This window comes from Mesoplodon densirostris, chromosome 18 (genome assembly GCF_025265405.1).
Source record: "Mesoplodon densirostris isolate mMesDen1 chromosome 18, mMesDen1 primary haplotype, whole genome shotgun sequence".
NCBI lineage: Eukaryota > Metazoa > Chordata > Mammalia > Artiodactyla > Ziphiidae > Mesoplodon > Mesoplodon densirostris.
The window spans coordinates 16,939,259-16,964,119 of NC_082678.1; the positions used below are offsets into that span (position 1 = coordinate 16,939,259).

The 24,861-nt window shown below is 57.3% G+C and overlaps 2 protein-coding genes across 2 annotated transcripts; both read right to left on the reverse strand.

The window, feature by feature from the left end:
• Nucleotides 1–655: 655 nt before the first annotated feature.
• On the reverse strand, nucleotides 656–12,180 carry C18H17orf99 (chromosome 18 C17orf99 homolog). The gene is made up of 6 exons (XM_060082707.1): nucleotides 12,132–12,180; nucleotides 11,880–12,017; nucleotides 11,399–11,500; nucleotides 3,199–3,468; nucleotides 2,946–3,042; nucleotides 656–677 (listed from the first exon to the last, which is right to left on the reverse strand). The coding sequence occupies exons 1-6, from the start codon at nucleotides 12,178–12,180 to the stop codon at nucleotides 656–658; spliced, it is 678 nt and encodes a 225-aa protein (XP_059938690.1).
• Nucleotides 12,181–15,741: 3,561 nt separating this feature from the next.
• On the reverse strand, nucleotides 15,742–23,356 carry TMC8 (transmembrane channel like 8). Its single transcript, XM_060081850.1, has 15 exons — nucleotides 23,205–23,356; nucleotides 22,865–23,013; nucleotides 22,370–22,519; nucleotides 21,996–22,078; nucleotides 21,329–21,465; nucleotides 20,899–21,046; nucleotides 20,361–20,531; nucleotides 19,914–20,053; nucleotides 18,300–18,423; nucleotides 17,861–17,958; nucleotides 17,495–17,678; nucleotides 17,238–17,368; nucleotides 16,993–17,151; nucleotides 16,490–16,568; nucleotides 15,742–15,999 (listed from the first exon to the last, which is right to left on the reverse strand). Exons 1-15 carry the CDS (start codon nucleotides 23,354–23,356, stop codon nucleotides 15,742–15,744), a joined length of 2,163 nt encoding a protein of 720 aa, XP_059937833.1.
• Between the last annotated feature and the right edge of the window lie 1,505 nt (nucleotides 23,357–24,861).

Genomic DNA, 24,861 nt, shown 5'->3' on the forward strand with positions numbered 1-24,861 from the left:
AAGCCCCGCCAGACGCCGTCTGGGCCCACCTGCCCAAGACCCAGGCTCCTACGCACCTCCTCTCTTCTCCCCCATTCTACTCAAACCCCAGGCCACAGCCTGGACCCCTTCCTGCATGGCCTGTCACCTTTTCCTCCTCTCTGGAGCTAAGCCTGGGATGTGGTCGAGACCACCGCCCCTCCCAGTTTTTTCCCGAGCCGGGCCCGGCCCCCGGGCCATGTAGGGCCGTGCGTAGGTAGGGCCGACTTCCAGGCTCCAAGATGGTGTGCAGACAGAAACGAAGTTCCCAGGGTGGCCGGCAGGGGGCAGAGTTTAACACAATTCTTTCCGGAAATGGTTCAGAGCGTCCAAACGGGGATGGCTCTAGGTGTGTGTGGGTGGGGAGGGGGGCTGGTTCTCCAGGGGCTTCAGGCTGACTCGGCAGAGAGGAATTCATAGTTCCTCCCTGACATCATAGTTGCAGGTAAGGATTAATGAGGGGGTGCTGGCCAGGTGGGGCCCAGAGTCCTCCAGGTGAGTGGGACGGTGACAGGTGAGCAGTGGAGCCAGAGGACTGGGCCACCAGGAGATGGGGTGCCACTCCAGGGAAGAGGGGAGCAGGGGTGGGGGAGGAAGCAGTGGCCCTGGGTGGGCTGGCGCCTCTGGGCCTTCACATCTACCCCACCGTCTTCCCAGACCTGGATGGACGGTGACGAGCAGCTGAGCGGTGAGGAGAGGGGCCCTCACAGAGCCCCCTCCTCCTATGGACCTCTCCTTCCCCCTACAGCTCCCCCCATCCTAAAACCCTCAAACTAGCACCATGAGTATTTGATGAACACCAGCGCTCCAAGAATCCAGGCTGGTGGGCTTTTTCTTCATTCTTTTCTTCATTTCATTTCTTCAAATGGTGGGTCCTTCTATAAGGGACAAGGACCGAGGCTCTCCTGGGGACTCTGCCCAGCCTGCGTCTTCTGGTCACGACCTTGATGACAAAGGAGTTGAGACTCCAGGTTAAGCCAGCACACCTCCCAGCCACCCCCTCCCAAGGCCTCCAGGAATTTTATTGGTGGCAACTGCATCAGTGCCCTGGGCAGGAGGAGGGGCGTGAGGCTTAGTAACACCACAAAATAAGGTGGGGGCACTGAATCACCTGGAGGCCAAGTACTGGCCCCTGGTCTGTATACCCCCTGTTATAGAAGGGGAAACTGAGGCTCAGAGAGCTGACATGGCTCGCCCGTGAGCCTAGCCTCTGGGACAGACTTGGGAGGGCGGGCACAGAGGTAAGACAAGGAGAGTGCCAAGGACTCCTGGACAAAGCCCACCAAAGAGGCTGGCCAGGTGTTAGTGAACTGGTCAACCAAACCCACACTGGGGTCCTAGCTCGGGCTGAGAGCCCCTATCTCAGCCAGTGAGGTTTGATTTGCTCAGTCAATAACAAAATGGATGCTGAGACTGGAAGAGCACCAGCTTTCTTCAATGGCCAAAGAATGGAGAAGTGGGAACCTAGTTTGCAAATCAACTCAACCCAATTCAGGTGGAGACACCAAATACATAGGAGGGTTGGAGTAAAAGGGAGGGTTTGGAATGAGTGGGAGGAATATTCATTAGTTATCCAAGAACAGGGTGTGGTTTGGACCTGGAACTGATGCAACTCTCCTTTTCAGTCCTTGTAGGGGCTTTTCTGGTCATCATCATGGTGATCACCAGCTGTCCTGGTGCTGGTGGGTGTGTCATTTAGCTAACGTATAGAGCGTGTAATAAGGCTCTAGATCTATTGGAAGTCAAATCCTCCGCCATCTTGAGCCTAGTTGGTTCTAATTGGTTCTTGTTTTTTTTCTATTTGCTGCTTCCTCCTGAAACTTAGATAAGAGTAATTTGTTTCTATTCGAGGGAGGGACAGGGGTGTGATTCTGGGGAGACAGCTTTGGTACCAGAGGGGCAGGGAGGAAGACCAGGAGACAGAAGTGTCTTAGGAACCAGGGGAGGTGAGAAGTTCGGAGGCAGAGGTGACCGCTGCCAAAGGCCAGGCAGGTGGAGCACACAGAGGCCTGCGGTGCCCAGGGTTGGACAGCACAAAGGCCCTGGTCACTTTACAAGTCAGTGAAGTAATAGCCTTGGAGAGGGGACCCCAGGAGGTCCGGCCCCTGCCTCCGGTCACCAGCTGGAAAGACTGACAGGGTTTCCATGGAGGGCAGAAGCCCCTGGCCCACCCTGGTGCCCTGGAGACCTCATCCTCCTCAGACCAATAGGGAGCATTGGAGAGAGCCCCACCCAGAGGCAGTGGACTCCACGGCAAGGCGGCTAGAGCATGGTCAGGGTCAGATAAAGCCGCCAACGCGCCCCATGGGCACTTGGCACACGGTAGGCCCTGAGTAAGCTTTTGCAAGTCGTGCATAAGCAATATGGCCCTTTCTTTGCCCTGGTGTGAAGCCAAACAAACCAAAATGTTGGAGTTTGGAGCAGAGAAAGTTTTATTGCAGGGCCATGCAAGGAGAACGGAGCGGGGGCGCTCATGCCCCCCCAAATTCCGAACTCCTCGAAGGCTTTCAGCAAAGCACTTTTATAGGCCAGGTGAGAGAGGGGAGTCACAGGGTATGTGATCAATTCTCTGATTGGTTGGTGTCACAGAGGTTACCATTATCAATCCTTAGGCACCAGAAGGCCCCTGGGCTACGAGCTCATGATCCTCAAGTAGTTAATTTCTTCCATTTGGTCGTGGGTTTTAGCATCTGAAAAATTCAGGAAATATGCCTGAGATACTGTTATCTGGGTACTTCAGAGAAGAGCTACAGCAGAAGATATGGAGGAGGGGTCTGTCCTGGGAAAGCCCCATAGGGTCCTGCTTGGTTCCGATGGCAGCCCTGCCCTACCAGACCACCACCGGCTTTGCCAAGCCAGGGCCCCCGTTGATCCACGTAGGCCACCAGCAGTTCACTCCTCCCCCACATCCAGCACCCGTTTCCTACCTGATCTGCTTGGTCCGGCTCAGTTTCCAAGAAAAGATGGCTATGATGGAGATGAGGCAGCCAGCCAGCATGAAGGTGGGTCCCTGGGGCAGCTCTCCTGTGAAGGAGGCGGGGAGGCAGCTGGGCTGGACTTCCGTTAGGCCAGGCCAGGGTAGGCATGGCTGTGTCAGGGCACCTTCCCTGCTCTTGGCACCTCCCACTGACCTACTCAGAAGCGCCAGCTTCCCCTCTGGAAACCAAGGGGCCCTCTCACCTGGGGGCACCAGCGTGAAGGGAGTGTGCTGGACGCTGATGTTGTTTTCAGCCTGGCACCGGAACCAGGCCGACGTCTGGTTCAGTGGGAAGGAGAAGTTGGCTGGCTGCCCAGGGTTCCGAGTCTGCTGCATGTGGATGTGCCCGTTCCTCCTGACCAGTCTGTAGGTGATGGGTGGGCTGCCCGAGGATGCCTGGCAGAACACCTCTACCCTGAGGCCTGACCCCCTGTCCAACAGGGTGAAGTCAGCTTGCAGCTGGGATACCGGCTCTGGCAGGGTGGGAGAGGGCGGGAGCACAGGTGTGGCTGGGAGACTTTAATGCCCTCTCCCTAGCCAATTCCCTCAGTACACATGCCTAATGAGCCTAGTGGCCTAACTGATTGATTGCTCCTCCAGGCAGCCTTCTGGATTACTCCCTCCGCCTCACGTCTGAGCTTCTACCCTACTTGCAGTGTATACCATACAATTTCATGCATGTATTTGGTTTTATTTTCATGTGGTATATTCTGGGTTGCCAGACTTAGCAGCTAAAAATACCCAGTTAATTTTGAATTCAGATTAACAATGAATAAAATTTAGGCAGTCTCTTAAAGATGAGACAGTCCAAAGAGGAAGAAGGAAACCAATGTTTATCAAGCACCTTAAGAAAAATGCTGGTTTGGCAATTCCTCAAAAAATTAAAGAATTACCATATGACCCAGCAATTCCACTCCTAGCGATATACCAGAAGAATTGAAAACAGGGACGCTAACAGATACTTGTACACACATGTTCACAGCAGCACTATTCACAACAGCCAAAAGGTGGAAACAGCCCAGATGTCCATCAATGGATGATGGATAAACAAAATGTGGTCCATCCATATGACGGAAGAGTATTCATCCATAAAAAGGAATGAAGCACTGACACCTGCTACAACATGTATGAACCTTAAAAACATTATGCTGGGGCTTCCCTGGTGGCGCAGTGGTTGAGAATCTGCCTGCTAATGCAGGGGACACGGGTTCAAGCCCTGGTCTGGGAAGATTCCACATGCCGCGGAGCAACTAGGCCCGTGAGCCACAACTACTGAGCCTGCACGTCTGGAGCCTGTGCTCCGCAACAAGAGAGGCCGCGATAGTGAGAGGCCCGCGCACCGTGATGAAAAGTGGCCCCCACTTGCCACAACTAGAGAAAGCCCTCACGCAGAAACGAAGACCCAACACAGCCAAAAATAAAAATAATAAATAAATTTTAGAAACAAGAAAAACACATTATGCTGAATGAAATACGTCAGACACAAAAGGCCACATATTGTATGATTCTATTCATGTGAAATACCCAGAATTTTTTTTTTTTTTTTTTTTTTTTTTTTTTTTTTTTTTTTGCGGTACGCGGGCCTCTCACTGCTGTGGCCTCTCCCGTTGCGGAGCACAGGCTCCGGACGTGCAGACACAGCGGCCATGGCTCACGGGCCCAGCCGCTCCGCAGCATGTGGGATCTTCCCGGACCAGGGCACGAACCCGTGTCCCCTGCATCGGCAGGCAGACTCTCAACCACTGCGCCACCAGGGAAGCCCTACCCAGAATTTTTTAAATCCCCAGAGAATTCCCTGGTGGTCCAGTGCTTAGGACTCTGCGCTTTCATTGCAGGGGTCACGGGTTCGATCCCTGGTCGAGGAACTAAGATCCCACATGCTTCGCAGTGTGGCAAAATAATAAAAAAATAAATAAAAAATCCCCAGAGACAGAAAGCAGATTGGTAGTTAGTAGGGGCTGGGAGACGGGCAACAAGGAGTGACTGCTTGATGCATATGGGGTTTCCTTTTGGGAAATGTGAATGGACCAAATGCTACTGAATTATCACTTTAAAATGGTTACCTTTGTGTTATGTGAATTTCACCTCAATTTTTTAAAGAAAAAAGAAACTGCTGCGGGAAAAGTCTACCTCTTGGATTTAGACTCTTTCTGCTCAGAACATTACTATAGAGAGAAATTGAAATCAGGACATGAGTAGGAAGCACGGAGAAATATGGAGCACCGGGTGGGAGGACTGACACTGGCTTCAACTTCTAGAGTCAACAGTTTTGTCCCCTGCTGCAGGGGCCAGGCGCTCTGTTGGTCCTGCCTATCACCGCATCCCTGGCCAGAAAGTTACTATCTGTTGGCTGAACGAAGCAGTTGCTCTCAGGTTGCACGCTGAAGCGTGGCATCCGCTCCTTTCAGGGACCTCCTTATGTGATAAAGGGGCAAACCTTGAGTCCTGTGGCCCCAGCGTTCCTTGAGGACACCCTGGAGCTGGGGATTTCCTCCCATGATGGGGACAAGTAAAGTACAGAGTGGGCCAGGCACCCAATGAGCTGGCCCAGCGTTCAGGCCTGATACTGGGCAGTGGCCTGGAGACATCTAGGGCCTGTCCACCTTCCGAGGTCAGAGATTTCCTCATCCAGTCCTGCTCTAGGTACCTTTGCCACAAGCATTTCTGCCATATGCATCTTTGCCACAGGCATTTCTACTGCCAACATTTTCACTGCAAAACTAATTGGCCTTCCAATGTGGAAGTCCCGGAACTGATACCTCTCTTAAGGAAGGAAGAAATTTTAGTAAACAAGAAAAAGTGGGGACTTCCCTGGTGGTGCAGTGGTTAAGAACCTGCCTGCCAATGCAAGGGACACGGGTTCGAGCCCTGATCAGGGAAGATCCCACGTGCCGTGGAGCAACTGAGCCCGTGAGCCACAACTACTGAGCCCGCGTGCCACAACTACTGAAGCCCACGTGCCTAGAGCCCGTGCTCCGCGACAAGAGAAGCCACGGCAATCAGAAGCCTGCACACTGCAATGAAGAGTAGCCCCTGATCGCTGCAACTAGAGAAAGCCTGCATGCAGCAGCAAGGGCCCAACGCAGCCAAAAATAAATAAATATAAATAAATTTAAAGAAAAGAAAAAGTGTGATGCAGAACGAGAAGATGAATCAACAGGCAAAAAAAAAAAAGGTGGGGGGAGGGATAAAATCCTATGAACGAAAGACTTGGAAGACAAGTGATTTAGATACAACCCACAAAATAAAATCAGTTATTTGTGCAGTATTGCCATGAATCTACACACATTTAAATATATTAATATATTTTCGATTTCATAATAAAGTCTTTTTCAATTCATTTTTCATGTTTCCTTATGTCCTTTTAGATGTCCCTCTTTTGTTAATTTTTTTATATTCATACGGTGAAATTGCCTTCTGGCCAATTAATTAGTTATGTGGTGACAATGCCTATGGCATAGACGCCGTGGGCTGCAGGGGTGGTGGCCAGGCTTCTGCTCCCAGACAGGTCAACATCTGGTTCAAAGGGACAGTCAGAAGGAAGAGGGCAGGTGGGTATGACCCAGACCATGAGAGATGTTACAGTGGAGGGATCCTAAACTTGGAGAGGTTGGATGGAAGTAGAGAAACAGGCCGCTTAGGAAAGGCAGGACTTCAGAAGAACCGGGAGACCAGATGCTCACAGCACCCAGAGGACTCTCCTCCCTGGACCCAGGACCAAGACCCACTCTGCAGCCACTCCCAGCAGGCATGCATCCATCCAAACCGTCTCTCTGCTTGGGAGTAATTTTTCTGTTTTGTAGGCAGATCCTGGAGTCGATTTTGATGCAGAAAACATCTGTAAGATCTTCCTACTGGTCTGATCTTGCCCACACTGAATTCTCCAAGACAGCGATCGCGATTAAACAAAGATGCCTCCTGAATGGGGGCTTGGGAGAGAAGTCTGGATGATTCGTGGTGGGCACTTACCTGCCTTTTCAAGGAGAGTGTGTAGGGGGGGATGCTTGGGCCGGGGGTGGGGTAGAGAGAAGGGTGTATGAAATCTAAATATCATATACCTCATTCCTCATCCCTGCCCTGCCAGGCACACTGGCTCCGGAAATGCTGCGATCAGAAAACTGCTCACTGAGCAGAGAACTGGAAGAAACTAGAATACGATGTTCTTCTGAGACATTTCCTAGGAATCCTAAAGTTTCTGACTGCTAAGCGTATTTCCTTCTCAACCAGGGGTGATTTTGCCTCCAGGGGACCTTTGTGTCCAGAGACATTTTTGTTTGTCGCCAGTGGGGGGTGAGGTGCTCCTGGCATGTAGTTGGGAAGAGGCCAGGGCAGTCGCTAAACATCGCACGATGCACAGGGCAACCCCCGTAACAGAATTATCCAGCCCCAGTGGCAGTAGTGTCGAGGCTGAGAAACTGGTCTAGACAACTAGCAGTGGCTTTGCAGAATCAGGATTCTCTCCCGGCCCACGGCTGCTCAGACACCGCAAATCTTTTCTCATCGGCGCCTCTTTCTAAACTTCGTGAGAACCCCCATTTTCTTCATACTATTTGTTTTTCAAATACACCTTCACGCAAAATCTTTGAAGTTAAGTAAAGCTCTATCTAGAGTTTAATCTACTCTCCAGGGCACCAGTTTGCAAACTGCTACCAACAACTTCGTCAACGTGACTCTGGGGCCCAACGGTCAACGGCTCTTGGGGCCAAAATCTTCCTCCCTGGGGAAATGCGGGTCCAGGCTTCAGGGTGATGACACTTTTGCTCCCTTCACTGTGGGGAAAGGACCTTGACTTAACAAAAATGGAAAGAAAAAGCTGGCCCACCTTCATTTCCGTTTCGATGGCCATTAATAGAAGCCTGATTTACATAAGTTCACAGACAGGAGCCACTTTCTTTTTTAGTGCCCTACAGGGTAGAGCATTCACTTTTTGTTCTAACAAGACTTGTGTGGGTCTTTCCTTTTGATTATTTAGTTTATGCATCTAGCCCACCCATAACCAGTGGTCTATCATTTAATTACAAATTCATCATCTGTGTCTGAACATTTGAAGATAGGATGGCACACTCAGAATTTGATGAAGTGATAAGGACACCCTGGGAACCAGAAGCTGAGCCAGGCCAGGGCTGGGGTGATCTAATGGCTGTGCAGAGCCTCCCACTGTCGCTAAAGAAAGAGCGAGCGGCTTAGGGCTGTGCCCAGGCCGGGGCAGTGGGCTGCCACCCAGCTGGGCTCGGAGGCTCTTCAGGATCACCCCTACCTCTCCCTACCTTGTTTCTGTGATAAACCAGAAGCTTGGAGATTGGAGTCCCAACCCTGGAGGCCCAATTCATTAGACCTGAGCTCGGGCCCAGGGATCTGATGAGGGTTGAACGAACGGCCCATGTGTTGAGAGTTGAATTGTGTCCTCCAAAAAAGAAGATGTATTCAAGCCTTAGCCCTAGGTACTTGTGAATGGGACCTTATTTGGAAATGGGGTCCTTACAGATGGACTTCAGTAGCCCGTGCTGGATTAGGGTGGGCCCTAAAGAGAAGAGACAAAGACACACACACACACACACGGGCCACGTAAAGACAGAGGCAGAGTTTGGAGTGATGCTGTCACGAGCCAGGGAGCGCCAAGGACTACCACAGCCCGCCGGTGAGGCTTCAGATGAAGCCTCCAGAACCAGGAGAGAATCCATTTCTGTGTGGTACTTCGTTAGAGCAGCCCCAGGAAACTAGCACAGCCCCCTTACAAGTGAAGCGGGTTTCAGGAGTGGGGGGGAGGGGACAGTTATCAAGATTCCTTTGTATGCACTCTGAATCTGTCCTTCAACCGGCCGCGCCCCAGCCCCCCACCCCGAACACTGTCTTCTTTCATGGCAGCCCCACGGGAGACCCCAGGCTCCCAGGTCACCCTCATCCTCCTGCCCCACGTTTTCTAGGGCTCTGCAAGTCCCCTTTTACGTCCCACCTCCCCCTGCGCCCTCTGGAAGGCTGGTAGGCTCAGTTGGCACCAAATCCCATAACCCTCAGCTTTCCTCTCACATCTCACCTTCTACACCTAATGGAAACCAGCCTCCCCTCCCCCGCGCAGTGCCTGCACCAGTGGTATCTCAGGTGGCGGGGGGTCCTCACCGCCTTCCCAACACTGGCCTGGGATGGCGAGGGCGGGCATCCTCTTGCTATTCCTGGACCACTCTCCCTCCTCCCTCCCTAAACAGCAGCCTTGAGCCTCATGTCTTCAGACACTGCACCCTGCCCCTCTGGGTTACAATTACCTAGACATGCCCACCATCCCTTGAAGATTCTTGTGCCTGGTTCCTGCTACACTCAATACTGCACTTGCCATGATTCTTGGGGATTTCAAAACATACAGAGAAACGTTCCAAAATCTTAACACCCAGGCCCAACCTCTTGTTCCCATTACTAGTAATCAGTTGTAAGGCTGCCCTTGACTTTGCCAGTCCCCAGTTGCTCAGACCAAAAACCCCCGAGTCATCTTCCACAGCTCTGTCTTTCCCATCCCATCCCATCCACCAGCAAAGGCCTTCAGAATATACCTTGACCACCTTGCCAGGCCTCCTGGCTATCACCCAGTCTCTCCTCTGGATCCCGGGAACAGTCTAAAGGCTCTCTGGGATTCTATCCTTCATCCCCATCCCATCTCTTCTCAACACAGCAGCCAAAATGACCCCGGGAAGAGTAAATCAGGTCAAGCCTTCTGCTGCAAACCCTCCCATTGCTATGCCCACAGGGCGCCCCCTGCTCAACACTGCTCCCCCCCACCTCATCCTGTGCTCTGGCCACGCAGGCCCTTGTTCAGGCACATCCTGCTCTACCACCTCCTTCGTGTCCTTGCTGGTGTCCCCTTCTCAGTGATGACTTCCTAGTAGATGGTGCCCTCCCTCCCCACCCCCAACCCATGTTCCCCTCCCCTCTTCCCTGCTTGCTGTTCTCTGGGACCTATCACGTTCTAGCACGCTGTAGAATGTGCTTATTTTTATTACCATCTGTCCCTCCGGCCCCACTAGAATGTAAGCTACGTGAGGGCAGGGATCTCTGTTTTGTTTCTGCACCTTGTATATATCCATCCTGGGGCCTCAAGCACCACCTGGCGCCAAACAGATGCTCAACCAGTAATTACTGAATGATTGGATAAATGAATGAATGAATGAATGAATGAATGATTTGTCAGTCGGTTCCTTAGGAGTTTAGTTAGCAGGACTTGCTGGGCAAGAGTCTGAGCAGAAGTCAGGGGCCGGAGGGGGGTGGACCGGCCCTGCCCAAGTACTTCCTGGAGACCCAGAGGCCAGGGCCCAGCGCTGTTCTCCTTTTAGCGGAAACACCATGATGTGTTTGTTTTTAAAGCAAATAAGGAAATGATAGTTCAGCCCTTGCCGCGCTCAAGTGAGGCCCACCGTTAAGTGGAATAGAGGCGGCTGCAGCTGCAGCCCTGAGACCAGGAAAGGTACAGGTGCAGACGAGACCAGAGGAGAGGCAGCCGCCCTTGCAGAGATGTGGAGAGGAGGAGGTGACTGACCACCTTGACTTTAAGGGTCACAGGGCCGCAAGTGGGGGCAGGGAAGAGGAGAAGGAAGGGGAGTGGAAAGGTGGAGGCGGCAAAAGCTGAGGAGGGGGGGCTTCCCTGGTGGCACAGTGGTTGAGAGTCTGCCTGCCGATGCAGGGGACACGGGTTCGTGCCCCGGTCCGGGAAGATCCCACATGCCGTGGAGCGGCTGGGCCCGTGAGCCATGGCCGCTGAGCCTGCGCATCCGGAGCCTGTGCTCCGCAACGGGAGAGGCCACAACAGTGAGAGGCCCGCGTACCGCAAAAAAAAAAAAAAAAAAAAAAAGCTGAGGAGAGACGGCCACCAGGAGCATCCCCTCTCCCTGGCTCGTACACCAGGTGGCTGGTGGAGGGAGGGGCCCTGACGCCGTCCTGCTGCCTCTGAGAGTCAGGCAGTTTCCCCTTTGCCGGACCTCGGGGAGGGGTGAGTTGGGGGAGCCTGGACTTCCTCATTCTCTCACTCGCCCTCCTCCTGGGCCAAGGCACCCCACCAGAATGCCCCCAGCCTGCCCTGGGGTCACCCACCCCAAGGGGCTTCTGCTACAGATCAGGCACTCAGGTAGAGTGATTGGGGTACACCTGCCCGGGGACACGCCCTCTGCCCACCTCCGCTGGTAATACCCTCCCCCCCGCCACACACACACAGCCCAAGGGGAAGCCAAGCACTTTCCTTGCCCTGCGTCACTCTCCCCACCGTCCGTCTGTTGTCCCGCCCACTCCCACCTCCTGCAGAGCCTCTTCTCCAGCCCTCCAGGGCCCTGCAGGGTTGAGGCTGAGGTCCAGAACCGTCCAGTGGTCTAGCAGCAGATGCCACTCACTCGCGACACCCTTCCCCTGGCCGGCCAAGGCCTCTACCGTGGGTGGGGCCTCTGACTCCAGGGTCCCCATCTGGGGGTACTCCGCCCTCCAGCATGCTGGGAAACTCACCTTTCTCCTGCTTCACGGAGCTGCTGGTGGCTGTAAGAGAGAGGAGGGCGGTTAGGAGAGCCCAGGGTGGAGGGGAGGCCAGAGCCCACCCAGAGAGCCTCGTCCTGAGTCCAGAAGGAGGCCCAGGACTCCACAAGCACCTTCACTCACAGAAGCTCTTTGGAGCCCGGAGCATTTCGTATCATCAGCCCATTCTGCAGATGAGTAAAGAGTGGGCCCAGAATGGTGAAGCAATAATTGGCTGGTCTGAGACTCAAGCCTAAACCTTCCCCTCTCTGTCCTGTGCTTCCAGAGGTGTCTGGGCCTTTGGGCCCCACCTCTCCTGTGCTCCCTAGACCCCTGGACCCTGAGTCTGCCACCTCAAGGCCCTGGCAGTGGCCCCCTCCCACGATGTCCCTGGGCAGCTCACCTAGCGCAGCCAAGCAGAGCAGCAGCAGGACTCTCATGCCTCTGCCGCGTGGGGCCCTCAGCCAGGCGAGCAACAGCTTCCTTGAGCGAGGCCACCTCCACACCAGAGCCTCTGGGTGCTCCCTGGGTGGGTGCGTGACTGCAGCGGGGAGATAACCCGGATGCCACAGCGCCCCAGGGCTGGGCCCGGGACAGCGACTCTCCCCACACCCCCAGGGAGTTAGGAGGGGCCTGGAGCCAAACCAGGGCTCACAGTCGCCACCACTGCCGAGCTGTAGGACCCCAGCGTAGAAGATGTCCATGTCCTCACCCTGGAGTATGTTATGGTAGCCAGCAAGGGGGAATTAAGCTTGCTAAGCCGCTGATTTTGAGATGAGGGGATTATCCCAGATTATCGAGGTGGGCCTGATGTAATCATGAGGGTCCTTCTGAAGAACTGGTGGGTTGGACCCCTCAGGGCTGGGGGCTCAGGGCAGAGAGAAGAGAGGGAGCAGGTAAGGTGGGACTAGGACCCATCCAATCCCACAGAGGCTTTTCTTTTTTAAATGAATGAAGTGACTTTATTGAAACACTCCCTGTTTATACACTGACACAGCTGCATGCGTTTTTCTCCTGCTATGGCTGAACGTGGAGCTTTGATTTGTACACAGGTGCCTTCCTCAGGGAAGATGTCCCGCCCCCAGGGAACAATTTGCTTCCTGTGCAGGCTCTTCTCTCCTAGAGAGCCTCACAGGTCAGTGGCACTCACACCCCCCAGCACAGCCCAGGAACGGGCACCTGACCCAAGGAAGGCCAGTTACAGCCCTGCCCTGGGGCCCCTAGGCCCGTGTGGGCACCCACTGAGGCCTGGGCGTGTTGTGAAGCTGGTCTGGGGGGATGACCCTGCCCAAGCCTGGGCACAGTGTCCTGGAGCTCCCCTGAGGACTAGCTTTGTCTGTCACCTCGGTGGTCCCTTCTCCTCAGTGGGCAAGAATCAGCATCTGTCCCTTGCCACCCAGAGTCCTGACTTGCACCCCTGGGGATGTGCTCTGGGGACCCACCTACCTCTCTGCATTTGGGCAAAAGCTAATCTTCTCTTAGTTTTCCTAGCGAAATTCCCTTCCAGAAAGTCTGTTCTCACTCTGCCGGGAGGGGTGCATGGAAGGAATTGATGGCTGAAGGCAGTCAGACAGGCCCCCTCAGCTGCGGGCAATCTGTTGCCTGAAGTCCCAGAAGCTCGAGGTTTTTCCTCTACGTTGTGCTCGGGGCTTCTGATTTGAGGTGAGGCAGCTCATGAGAAGCCTCCCCCTTTTATCGGTGTGTCCGGGGAGCCAGAGTTAGAGCAGAGAACGGTGGGTGGACTCGAGGGACAGTTCCCCCAGGCCTTGGTGGGACCGGGGGCATCTTCACTGCCTCACCCCGACTACCCCTCTCCAGCCGTCACCTGTGTGCCCCATCAAATGAGGGCTGCTTCTCTGGGCTGTTCTGCGCCTCTTCTCCACAGGCTGCAGGTGCGGCAGCACTGAGTATGTTGCCCCAGGTGAGCCCAGGTCACCTAGATGGAGCGGAGTCAGGGTGTCCTCAAAGCTCTCCTGTCACCCACTAGACTGACATTTCGTGATTTCTGCCCACCGAGGGCCAGTCTCCTCTATGATAAACGGCCTTACCAGCACCCCCTTGCGTCACTTTCCTGGGAGGGTCCCCTGGGTGGGAATCTGTGCTGGGCTGCCTTGGCCAGAGTAGCTGGGAGCCCTCTCAGGGCTGGGTGGGGAGAGTCCAGGACCCCCCCCCCCCCACCCCAAGGTGGAGGCACTGGGGCTCCTGCCCTCCTGCACCTGCACTGGGCTCTTGCACCTGGAGAGACCCTGGCTTCACTTACTGCAATAACCCCATGGGCCTCTCCCTGCCCACGTGTGTCTTCTTCGTTACTGGTAGAGGCTCAACATTACCCGACCCCCGGGCTCTCCAAGCCCAGCCACAGGTGTGCCGGTTCCGCCTTCACTCTGGTTGTCTTCGTGGGCCCCAGAGCCCAGTCTAGAGGCCTCAGTCCCAGTTTCCGCAGCTCAGGCCCGCCTGGCCCGTCTCTACACCTTGGCTCAGGCCATTCCTCTGCCTTCATCTCCTGAGTCCTCCCTCCCCCAAGGCCCCGCTAGTCGCCCACTCCACAAAACCCTCCTGCTGACTGTGATGGCTCCCCCCTGAGCCTCAGGTTGCCTTGCTGGGCCGGCACGGTCACAGGGCCATCAGGGTCCCTTCCCATCTCTCCCACTTTGCTCCTTTAGGCCAATGACCATGTTGTAATAGGGCCTCAACTGCTCTCCCAGGAAGGACACTATATAAGTAACTGCTCATTCAGTCCTCACAACCACGCAGAGGAGGGTGGTGTCATCCCCAGGTTTTGGTCAAGCAAACTGAGGCCCCGAGTTTGAGTTCTTCAAGGTCCCAAAGCTTGTCCCCCTCACATCCGGTGATGCACTTGGCTGGTTCTCTGAAGGCACGTGAAGGTGATGAGAAGGACCTGGATGCCTCAGTGCTGCAGGTTCTCCCACTTCACACCCAACAGCATCACCCCCGGGGGCTCATTAAACCACATCGCTGGGCTCCACCCTTAGAGGAGGTGGGGTGGGGCCTGAGAACTGGCTTTTCTAACAAGTTCCCAGGTGATGTTGGTGCTGCTGGTCGGGACCACACGTTGACCCTAAGCTGCTAATTAACAACGTGTGTCACCTTCTTTGGGGCAGGCTGTTTGCCCTCCCCAAGCTGAGCACGTAGCTCCCCGTGTCTCCCGCGTCTCATCACCCGTCCCAGAACAGGGCCTGGCACTTGTTGACAGGCGGATGGGTCATGTGATGCTGGGTGAGTGAGAGAGAGGGACAGCGACAGGAGGAGCTGAACCAGCCAAGACTCCAATGACCACGTGAAGCCCCTGGACTGAGGGCGCCGGGCCAGAGCCGCCCAGATGCCGTGTCCAGGCTGGGAATCCAGCCAGGCGCTGGCCTTCTGCTGCTGGAAGTAGAGCCTCATCAAGCGCGTCCTGGGGTTTCTCCTGACCTTCCCTCCTGAGGGCTCTTTAGGCCAGCAATCCTCAACCCTGGCTGCCAGTGAGAGTCACCTGGGAGCTTTAGAAAGTCCAGATGCCTGGCTGCTGGCTGCACCTGGATCAATTACATCAGAATCGCTGGCACAGGGCCAGCATCTGATGGGGCTTCTCAGGAGTTCTCCGAGGCTGAGAACCACAGATTGAGAACCTCTGCAGCCTTGGCACCGGAGGCTTGGGAATCTTGGACGCAGCCCTGCCTTCTTGGGCAGCGGGCTCCGCTACCTCCCGGGGCCCACACTCGGAGTGTCTCATGATGCAGGTCAGATCTGAGCTCTGCCCCTTGCTGACTCATAACGTCTGTGGGTCTCAGTGGTCTCACACGTGAAGGAGGAATTACAGGAGGTTGTGTAGGGTGCCTGCAGTCAGAGCACAGTTAGCCCCCACTGTTTGCTCTCCCTGCGGCCAGGCCTTCCCCTTCCCGCAGGTGGAGGTCTCTGAACTTTTATGATGGTACTACCCAGGGTAAACAATTCCTGAGCACTGCCAATGGATGTGTATTTATAAACTGCATTCATGGGTTACTATACTAACATATTATGCATATTATAAAACATTCAACAAAAATAGAAACTTTTAAGGATTGAGAAAAAAATATAAATACAAGTTCCCATATTTTCTGATCGATGCCCCTAGGTGTATGCACCCCACCTTGGGGCACCCTGCTGGAGGGCCCACTGAGAGAGTCGGTGGTCACCAGGGCTCACGAGCGTGGGGCGAGGGGGCAGGAAGTGGGGAGCTGCACACGGGGCCCTGGGGAAGCTCCGGGCAGTGGTGGAGGTCGGTGCTACAGCTCCGAACCGTTGGGGAAGCGGCATCTACGGGCGGGGACCTGGACACCGCGCAACCCGGCGGGATCCTCAAGGGAGGGCTCCGGCCTGGGGGCCCTGGGTCCCGGGGAGCCCGGGCACGGGAATCCGGGGCAGAAGGATCTCGGGCGCGAACCTCGGGAGTGAGAGGACTCAGGCCCCAGAGAGTCGCCGGAGCCCGGCTCCGGCAGCAGCCGCGACAGGTCATCCACCAGGTGCCACTTCTCCTGCACTTGCTGGGGCGGAAGCGGGGAGCGAGAGGCCGATTTACGAGCGGCGCCTCCTCTCACCAGCGGCCGCGGGAGAAGCGGCCGACCTCGCAGTAGCAGCTCCGAGGCCCCGCCCCACCAGTTTCCCCCTCCCCGCCCCCGCTACGGCCCCGCCCCACCAATCTCCCGCCCTATCCCTAGACCTCGCCCCGCCGGGCCAGAGACCACGCCCCTCCCGATCCCGCCCCAGCCGAAGGCCTCGCCCCGTCAGGTCCCGCCCCAGCCTGGCCAGAGACCACGCCCCCACCAGAGTTTCACCTCCTACCTCAGCCCAAGCGCAAGCTCCCATTAAACCGGGTCCCCAAGCCTAGAGCCACATTCCTGTTGCCTGGTTCCCGGCCGGAGGCACCGGTTCCCTCCCTCCACCTTCCCCGCTTTTATCCGCGGCCTGAGGACACACTCCCGACAGGGTCTTGCCCGCAGTCCGGGACCCCTCCCCCGTCCGGCGGACACTCACCCACACCAGTTGCTTCCGGAGCCCCCGGATGGCCATCGCGCTGGCCTGGGACTGGGAGACGCACACGGTCAGGACAAGGCTTCGGATAGACGGGGATGCTAGGTCAGTCAGCCCTCTACTTCCTCCTTCCCCACCCCAGTCTCTTAAAAACCACCTCCCGGGGTCTTCTCTCTTCCAGGTTCCTAGACACCGCTTTCTCTCTTCTCTCCTTCCTCCCACTGGTCGCTCAGCCCCTCTCCTCTAAACGGCAGTAAGAATAACAACCGCGGCAGGCCCACAGCGTGTCTGCACCAGGCAACGTGCTTCCCCAGTGGTCACCTAAAGTGCCCGCTTTACAGGTGAGGGCCTTCAGGGGCTGCCCAGGGGCACAGGGCAACCCCCAGGCCACTTGCCCTTGGGCCCCTGGCTCCCTGCGACCTTGGGCTCTCCTTGTCTGGACCCCAGATCCCATGAGACTGGCTGGGGGTGCCCCCTCCCTCGGTCCCTGCTGCCCTGAAAGGCACCTGAGCAGGATGAGGAGGGGGAAGCTGAAGGCGTGGGAGCCCAGGTAGTGGAGGATGCGCTGGCTAGCGGGTGGAAGCCGGAGGGCCACCAGCTCTGGGACCACCTGCCAGGGGGCTGAGTAGTTGGTGAAGAGGCCACAGTCCCAGGAGGAACGGATGCTGGGGAGAGACCAGAGGAGGGCCGGTGTCAGCGCTCGGGTGACGAGCTGCTGGCCTGGCAGCCTCAGCCCCTCCGCTCCCCTCACCTGCTGACCACATAGCCCAGGGGCCCAGCGGCCAGGAGCAGGCCCAGGATGAGCACCAGCTGGAAGAAGAAGATGGAGCTGGAGGCGCGGAATGGCCGAGGGGACGCCCTGGAGTTCCTCAGCAGGGTGTACTAGGGAGCGAGCAAGGACACAGGGGCCGTCAGCGCAGTGTGCAGATGGGAGGTGCCCGGCGGGGCAGCAGCAGGAGGTGCCCACACAGGTGCGGCCCTGCTCCCTCCCAGCCCCTGAGCCCTCACCTTCTTGATGTAGAAGGTGAGGAAGATGAAGATGCTGTTGAGCAGGGGCAGCAGGGGGCAGTAGAAGAGGCCCATCCAGGTGACCGTCTGTCCCTCCACGATGTCCAGCACGTTCTTGGGCAGTAGGAACTCCTCCCGGTCCAGCCAGGCCCAGAACCGGCCCGAGAACCGATCCACCAGCAGCCTGGGGGAGGGGAATGCACAGGTACCCACCACCCAGAAGTGTGTGGACCTCGTTGGTCCTGGCTGGGGACCATAACACACTCACATGGAAACATGCGTGTAGAACTGCTCACCCCTGGCTGTGGCCACTGGCAACCCCCAGACATGCCCACTCCACCCCTGTAGTGTCCCCACGTGGCTCACCTCCTAGGCAGGCTGACAAGGAAGGTGAAGGCCACCATGAGGAGGAAGTTGAAGATGCTGAGTTTGTACAGCTCCTCCCCCACCGAGTTCTCCCAGCACTGGTCAGAGGGGGCATCTGTCACTACCCTCGGTCCCCAACCGCCCCTCACCCACCCGTTGGGGACTCTGTGGTCTAGGAGCCTTGCCTGGAGTCTGATATGATGCTAAGTTAAAACCCGGGCCTGGAATAAGATTTGAGCAGACAAAGCCCACAGTCTGGGCGGCCTCTCTGCACAGCGCAGAATGTGATGTGAATGGCGCCCCCTGGAGGCGACTGCTGGGTGGGCAACTCTGCCCACAGCCTCTCACAAAGGTGAGACCCTGAGAAGGACGAGGAGATCAAAGAGGTGGGGCTTTGCAGAGGACAGGAGGGACAGGCCCTGATGGAGTCACCGGCCACCTGGTAGTCACATGCGTTGTAGCCGTAGGACTCACAGCTGGTCTTGTTTCTGCCGATGCACAGCACAGTCTGGCCCAGCGAGAAGGAGAACATTCCCAGGCTGGCCAGCTTCAGCACCACACACCTGGGGGTTAGGGGAGGGGGTGGGGGCTGTGTCAGGGGAGGAGCCCAGGTACATGGCACATCTACTCGGGACACAGGTGTGGCTGACATCTGCATGAGCTCAAGTCTCTCCCGGGCCCAGCCCCCTCGAAACCCAGAGCCCAGCCTCCTTCCAAACTGCTCCATCCGTGGCAATGTTTCCCAAAGTGCGTTCCCTAGAATCTTGGTCTCCAGATGATTCACAGGAGAAAGGTTCTGTTTACATCAGTTTGGGAAACACGGCACAGTCCAGCCATCCTCCCCCCACACCCAGCTTAGAGATTCACAGGCACATACGTGCTTTTATATCATTAATGCAGCTGAGATCTCTCTTCTAAGGCCTATTAATGCCCTAGTCCATTTACACTGTCCATATATCACAAACACGTGCATGCATACTCCTGAATAATATGTAACTGGATCACACAGGTAGGGTGGCCTAACCCCAAACGATTGCCTGCACGTTATATCAAAGTGTGGACTTTCTTTCTTTTTTTTTTTTTTTTTTTTAACTTTTTGTCCGTACTCCGCAGCATGTGGGATCTTAGTGCCCCAACCAGGGATCGAACCCGCGTCCCCTGCATTGAAAGCACGGAGTCTTAACCACTGGACCGCCAGGGAAGTCCCATGCAGTGTGGACTTTCAAGGCTGATGCACGGACAGAGCCTGGCTGGGAACAGTGGTTCTTGTGTTGAGGAAGGCAGGGGTGGGTGGGGGCTTATTTTTATCTTTCATCCTTTTGAACATTTTGAATTTTTTTTTTTTTTACCATGTGCACGTGCTATTACCCATTCCAAAAATCAAGTTTCAAACCAAACACGATCTACCTCGGAGGTACGCAGAATGGGATCCGGACAGCTTCTGTGCCAGGGAAGCCCAAGGAAAAGCAGACCCTGCCAAGTGAGGGGTGGGTGGCAGACGGAAAGAGAACCTGGGCTGGAGCTGGTGTGTGTGGGGGGTCCTGTGGGTGGGTGGGTCCAAGGCAGGACCCGAGTCCTGGGAGAGGAGACAGAGCAGAGCCTGGGGGCGGAGGACGGCTTGAGTTTGAACTTGAGTTTGAACCTGTACCCAGCAGGCATGGGGAGCCTCCCTTGGCCAAGGCGCTTGACCCTTTCAAACCTCAGTGTCCTCATCTATCCAGTGGCAATGAGGATGGTCCTAACTTCACAGGTCACATGACGGTGTCAAGGTGAGGGGTGTAAACCCTCGGGGCACATGGGAGGGAGCTGTGTTCCTAGGTGGGTGACTGTGGTACCCGACGTGCCCTGGCAAAAACAGTCACTGGCTTGCTTTGGATGGTGGGGACTGGAGAACCTTAGACTGGGGCCCCCCAGACTGTGTGTGGGAGCAGCTGCCTGCCTTCCCTTGCACGGGACCCCTGATGCCAGGTGATAACCAAGACAGGCGGCAGGACACTGCCCTTCCATGCCCTCCACCTTCCGTCCCACCTGTCACCCCCCAGGTGTCACTCACCAGATAAGGGTGAGGTTGACCTCAGTGTTGGGAGGGTAGTTTTCCAGCTGGACCAGGAAAACAAACAGCAGGGGACCCAGAAAGTTGACCAGGGCGATGACCCCAGGGGGCAGGTACTGGAGCAGCAGAAACAGGGACTCCTGTGGGGAAAAGCGGATAAGGGGGTGCCGCGGGTTGGAGGGCCCCCAGCGGCTCCCCCATTCCCTACGACCCCCTCAAGTGTAACTCTGGTGCAGGCCCAGAATCTGGAAGCCCACGGATTATTCCCAGTGGCAGCATGGCAGCAGGGGGTATCCACAGGTAGAGCCTGTCTGACTTGGTTATGACCTTGGGCAAATTGCTTTAACCTCTGTGAGCCTCGGTTTCCTCTTCTGCAAAGTGGGACCATCCCGTCTCCTCCCCCAGGTCTGGCCAGGATTAAATAAATGCATGTCAGTTGCCTGGCACCTCCTTGTTGTCCTGCGAGTACTTGGTGGCCCAGAAGATAGCACTGATGGCCCCAGCCACCAGGAGCCCGATGAGGATGTTGACCCGCAGGTAGGTGAGCAGGTGACAGGCCCTCTGAGCCCGGGTCTGATGCTGCACCATCAGCAAGTGACGCCCCTCCTCCAGTTCCACCTGTCATGGGGGCAGGGGCAGGGGCACAGGCGGGTTAGGGCTGGCCCAGGTGGAAGGGGAGGGGGCTGGCAAACAGCCCCAGGTCAGTGTGCATGGGGAGAAAGGCTGCCAGGCTCTAGGCAACGTTGGGGTGACGCTGAGGCGGGGACACACGGGCTGGTTTTACCTAGAGGACCCCCAGAGTACCGTGCAGGTGAGTGCTCACACCCAGACACGGCACAGCCCCCGCCTCCAGCTGGAAAACCGTGTGTGCACACACACACACAGACACGCTCCCACACTCAAGCCACACACTCATACACAGTCTCACGTGCTCTCACACTCGTTCACACTCACATCTCACACTCATGCACATCCTGACACGCACCTTGAACTCGTTGCTGATCTCATGCTTCTTGATGTTGGCTGCCTCCTGCCCCTGGATGCAGAAGTCCCAGGAAGAGAAGACCTTGGCGCTGAGAGGTGACCTGTAGTCCTGGCCCAGGAACATCTTCTGAGGCAGCCCCTTCACCATCCTGGAGGGGGCAGGAGGCCAGGGCTCAGCCTCGGCTCGGCTCTGATCTGGGGTGGGAAGTCCCAGGCAACCCTAGGTGCAGCCTTTGGCCTCGGCCTGGGTGGGGGGGTGGGGACACAGGAGCGGTGGCCCCGCTCCTGAGGTCTGCAGCTGGGGATGCAGAGTTCCGGCCCTGGAACCTCCATTGGCAGGGACTCCCTGCCAGCTTGGGGGTACCACGCCAAGGAAGGGTGATCAGGGAAGACCCCCTGGAAAGGGGTGGAGGCAGGGGCTCTGCTCTCACCGCCGTAGAATCTCACAGAAGCAGAGGAGGAGGCAGGCCAGTGGGCTCAGGAAGTAGGCCAGGCGGATGCTGTACATTGAGCTGCTCTCAGGCCCCGCTCGGTACGCGCCGTAGAAGAGATAGGTGTTGTTGAGGGCCTGGGGATGTCAGATGATGACACCTGAGCCAGGCTGTGTGCTAAGTGTTTTCTTGCTGTTAACACATTAGCCCTCACAGTAACCCCATCAGGTAGGGAATAAGAGTATCCCCATTTCACAGAGGCTCAGAAGGGTTGGGCAACTTGCCTAAGGACACACAGCTTGGAAGAAGAGCCAGGACTGGAACACGGGGGCCTGCCTGGTAACCACCCACTGGCTTCCAGGGATGAGGGTAGGGTGGTGCTTATCCCAGAATCCTGGACACTTTTTCCCTTCTTGTCCTTCAAACCCCCGCCCCAGCTGGGCTCTGAGGGCCGTGGGCACATGTCCATGGGCCTGGGCTGTGCACAGTGGCCTCAGCCTCTCTCTGACCCCACTACTGACCCAGCCAGCCTGTTTGTGGAGGACCGTCTCCCTAGAAGCCAACGTGCCCTTGGAGGGGTGAGGGTCCTCTTAGACTGGGGTTCCCTGAGGCTAGATCACCAGGTCCCCCAGCCTCTCTGGTCCACAGCCAGTACAGACCCACTCACCCTGCCGGTTAAAACATTCCAGAGTAGATTGTTGAACTTGGGAACACCAGTCTGGGGTTGGTGGCCACCAGGACACTGGAGGGCTGTCGAGGAGGGAGAGGGGTCCAATAGGGAAGGGTCCCCAAGGCATAGGTGAGACTCTGCCCCTCTCACTCCATAGCCTCCAACCTCAGAAGGCCTAAGCAGGGTCCTGAGGGCATGTCAGGAGGCCTGTCATGCAAAAGGCGAGATCGAGTAGAGCCTCAGGGCTGGATCCAAGCAGGACGATGCCCAGGGTTTGGACACAGAGGTTTGGGGCTGTCCCAGTGGACCAGGCCCCCCAGGGTTCAGGTGGGCTCGGGGGGCACTGTTCCCTCCATGGGCCAGGCACTCACTGAAGTTCAGAGCAGGTCCTCTGTCAGGGGGGCGGAGCCAGGTCAGGGGCAGCAGGACGAAGCTGGTGGTCAGAAGTAGGGTCAGCAGGTTAAGCAGCAGCAGGAAGCGAAGAAAGATGAAGTAGGACTGGATTCCGGTGCCAAAGAGGCCTGCGGGGAACAGCAGGTGGGTCAGGAGGCGCCGAGCCGTGGGCCCAGCTGATAATCTGAGGGCTGTGGGTTGTGGGTGACTAGCCTCACAGGGACCTCAGTGTAACGGCCAGTTCTGGAGGCTGGCCTAGCAGTACCTCTAACAGCCACCAGGGGTGCCATCATCCATAAAGGTTTGAAGGGTGGCTCTGGGGGCAGAGGGGATGTGTGAGGAAGGTGGGGTGGGTTGGTGGGGGTGGAGGGGTGCAATGGCAAGGGGGATAATGCCCTCCTCTGGTTTCTAAACTAGACATTGAGACTCCAGAGAGGGGAGGCAGGAGGTGGGGACTGGGGTTCGGGTCCTACCCCCGATCTCGTAGAGAGCCCCCTCCCAGAGCCCACAGCCCCGGGCCAGCCGCCGTGCTGCCTCCCCCAGGCGCCGTCCTGCAGTCTGCTGCCTGTGACGCCACTGTTGCCAGCATGAGGTCTTCACCCCCTCGGGCTCCCGCAGCTGCCTGGGATGGAGTGGTGATGAGAGGGGTCCCTGAGTCACCCAGCATGCCCACCTGGCCAGGCAGAGCAGTGCCCTGGGCCAGGGAGTCTTCCCACTGCTGGTGATTTCCACCCCCCCATCCAACAGGTGCATCCTCTCCCCACCCCCACTGCTCCTCCTCCGCTGTGTTCAGCAGGGTGCCCGGGCACCCACCGGATGAAGCGCTTGTCCACCATGGCGTAGGGCAGCACCCGCAGAGGTTCCTGGGAGGAGCACAGCCGCTCCATCTCCTGCTCCCACAGCTCCTCGCCCGCCGGCTCAGGTTCTGGCTCCCCTGGGGCCTGCACCGACCACTGCCTCAGCATCTCTGTGATGGGGTTGAAGTTGGGGTTGTAACGCTCCCCCTCCTGGGAGAGGATGCTGTTGGAGGAGATCTGGCTCAGTCTCCAGCCACATCTCAAAGCAACGTATGGCCTCAGTTTCCCCATCTGTCAAACGGGGAGAAAGGTCCAAAGGGCTTGGAAAGATGGGACGTCACAAACAAAGCCAAGGCCAGGTGTAGCCACAGTTAAGTGCGGTGGGGCCCAAGGCCCGCTCTGCCCCACCGCAACCGGTTACCAGTGGCCGCAGCCCTTCCCCATCGCCCTCTGGCAAGGGACAATTCCACCTGCCGATTCTCCCAATGGGAAGACCTCTCTGCCGCAAACCCCAGCAGTTTCCTGGATTCAGCATCCTGCAACACCTCGAATCTGGACGTGCTGGGACCTCCTCTGTCTTCTACCTGGTGGTCCAGATCCCGGGGCTGGGTCCACCCCGGCACCCCATGGAACACAGATGGGGAAGCGTGGCTACAGCCCCGGCCGTGGGAAAGGGAGGAAGGAAGGGACCCCTCTGCCCCTCAGCAGTGGTTCTCACCCCTTCCCCGCCAGCTGCCAGCAGCTCCTCGGCCTCAGTTCTCTCTTCCACCCCCTCACGATCCCCCCTCCCCCCACTCTGCACCCAGCTCACCTGGGGACAAGGGACCAAGAGACCGTCCTCCGACTGGCTCCCGCCACTCCCGGCGGGGCTGCGAGAGAGCCGAGGGGAGGGGTCACATAACAGGAACCCCAGCACCCCGAGCCGTCGCCTCCCCGCACCCCTCTCTCCCCCGCCTCCGGCAGTTCCTCCTTGCTCCACTGAGGCCCGCACTTCCTGAGGGGGCACGGGGCGCCGGCGGGCAGGTGAGCGGCGCTGCGCGTGCGCGCTGGGCGGGGGTCGGGCCCCTCCCCTCCCCACGGGGTACCCGCGGCGTCTGGTCCTAAGGCCTGACCCTGCGTGGCTGCGGTCGGCGGGGCGCGGGCCCCGCCCCTTATCCGCCGGGAGCTCCGGCTCTGCTCGGCTCAGGGGGCGCGATAGTGCAATAACTCAGGGGGTGGGTCCGACCACTCAGGGCTGCTCGATTTTCAGAGGCCCTAGGCGTTATTTCTCAACTTCCCGCCTCCGTCTTTGGCACTTAAGCCGAAGCGGCCCAGCGCCTGGCTTATAGGAAGCGCTCAGGATCCCGCTGCACTCATGCCCCGCCCCGGCGAGTTGTCTCGACCCTTTCTCTCTCTTGGGACCGCCTGGGGGGCCCCGCGGTCCTGTCCTCTCCTTCTCCGTCTCCGCCTCCTTGAGGGCCCCCCCCTCATCCCTAACGAGCCCCGGTGGTTTTTCTGCCTCCCCGCCTGCTTCCCCTCCTGGTTTTCCAGACCCCCCCGACCCCCCGCCCCGCGCCCCATGCCAGGCCCCAGGCTGGGTGCTGGTGCTGGGCACACAGTGAGCATAGAGATAGAGACGGAGCGGGAGAGGGGGAACGGACTGGCAAATGTACATGTCAATAGGAAGTGGCACA

Coding starts and splice junctions, on each gene's coding strand:
- C18H17orf99 (XM_060082707.1), bottom strand. CDS start 12,180: ATGGACATCTTCTACGCTGGGGTCCTACAGCTCGGCAGTGGTGGCGAC. Junction 3,469..11,398: donor AGTCAGAGGCCCCACCCACG/GTAGAGGCCTTG, acceptor CCACCCTGCCAG/AGCCGGTATCCCAGCTGCAA. Junction 678..2,945: donor AGCCGGACCAAGCAGATCAG/GTAGGAAACGGG, acceptor CCGTCCATCCAG/GTCTGGGAAGACGGTGGGGT.
- TMC8 (XM_060081850.1), bottom strand. CDS start 23,356: ATGCTGAGGCAGTGGTCGGTGCAGGCCCCAGGGGAGCCAGAACCTGAG. Junction 22,079..22,369: donor AGGACCTGCTCTGAACTTCA/GTGAGTGCCTGG, acceptor CCTCCTCGACAG/CCCTCCAGTGTCCTGGTGGC. Junction 17,369..17,494: donor TCACCTTCTACATCAAGAAG/GTGAGGGCTCAG, acceptor CTCGCTCCCTAG/TACACCCTGCTGAGGAACTC.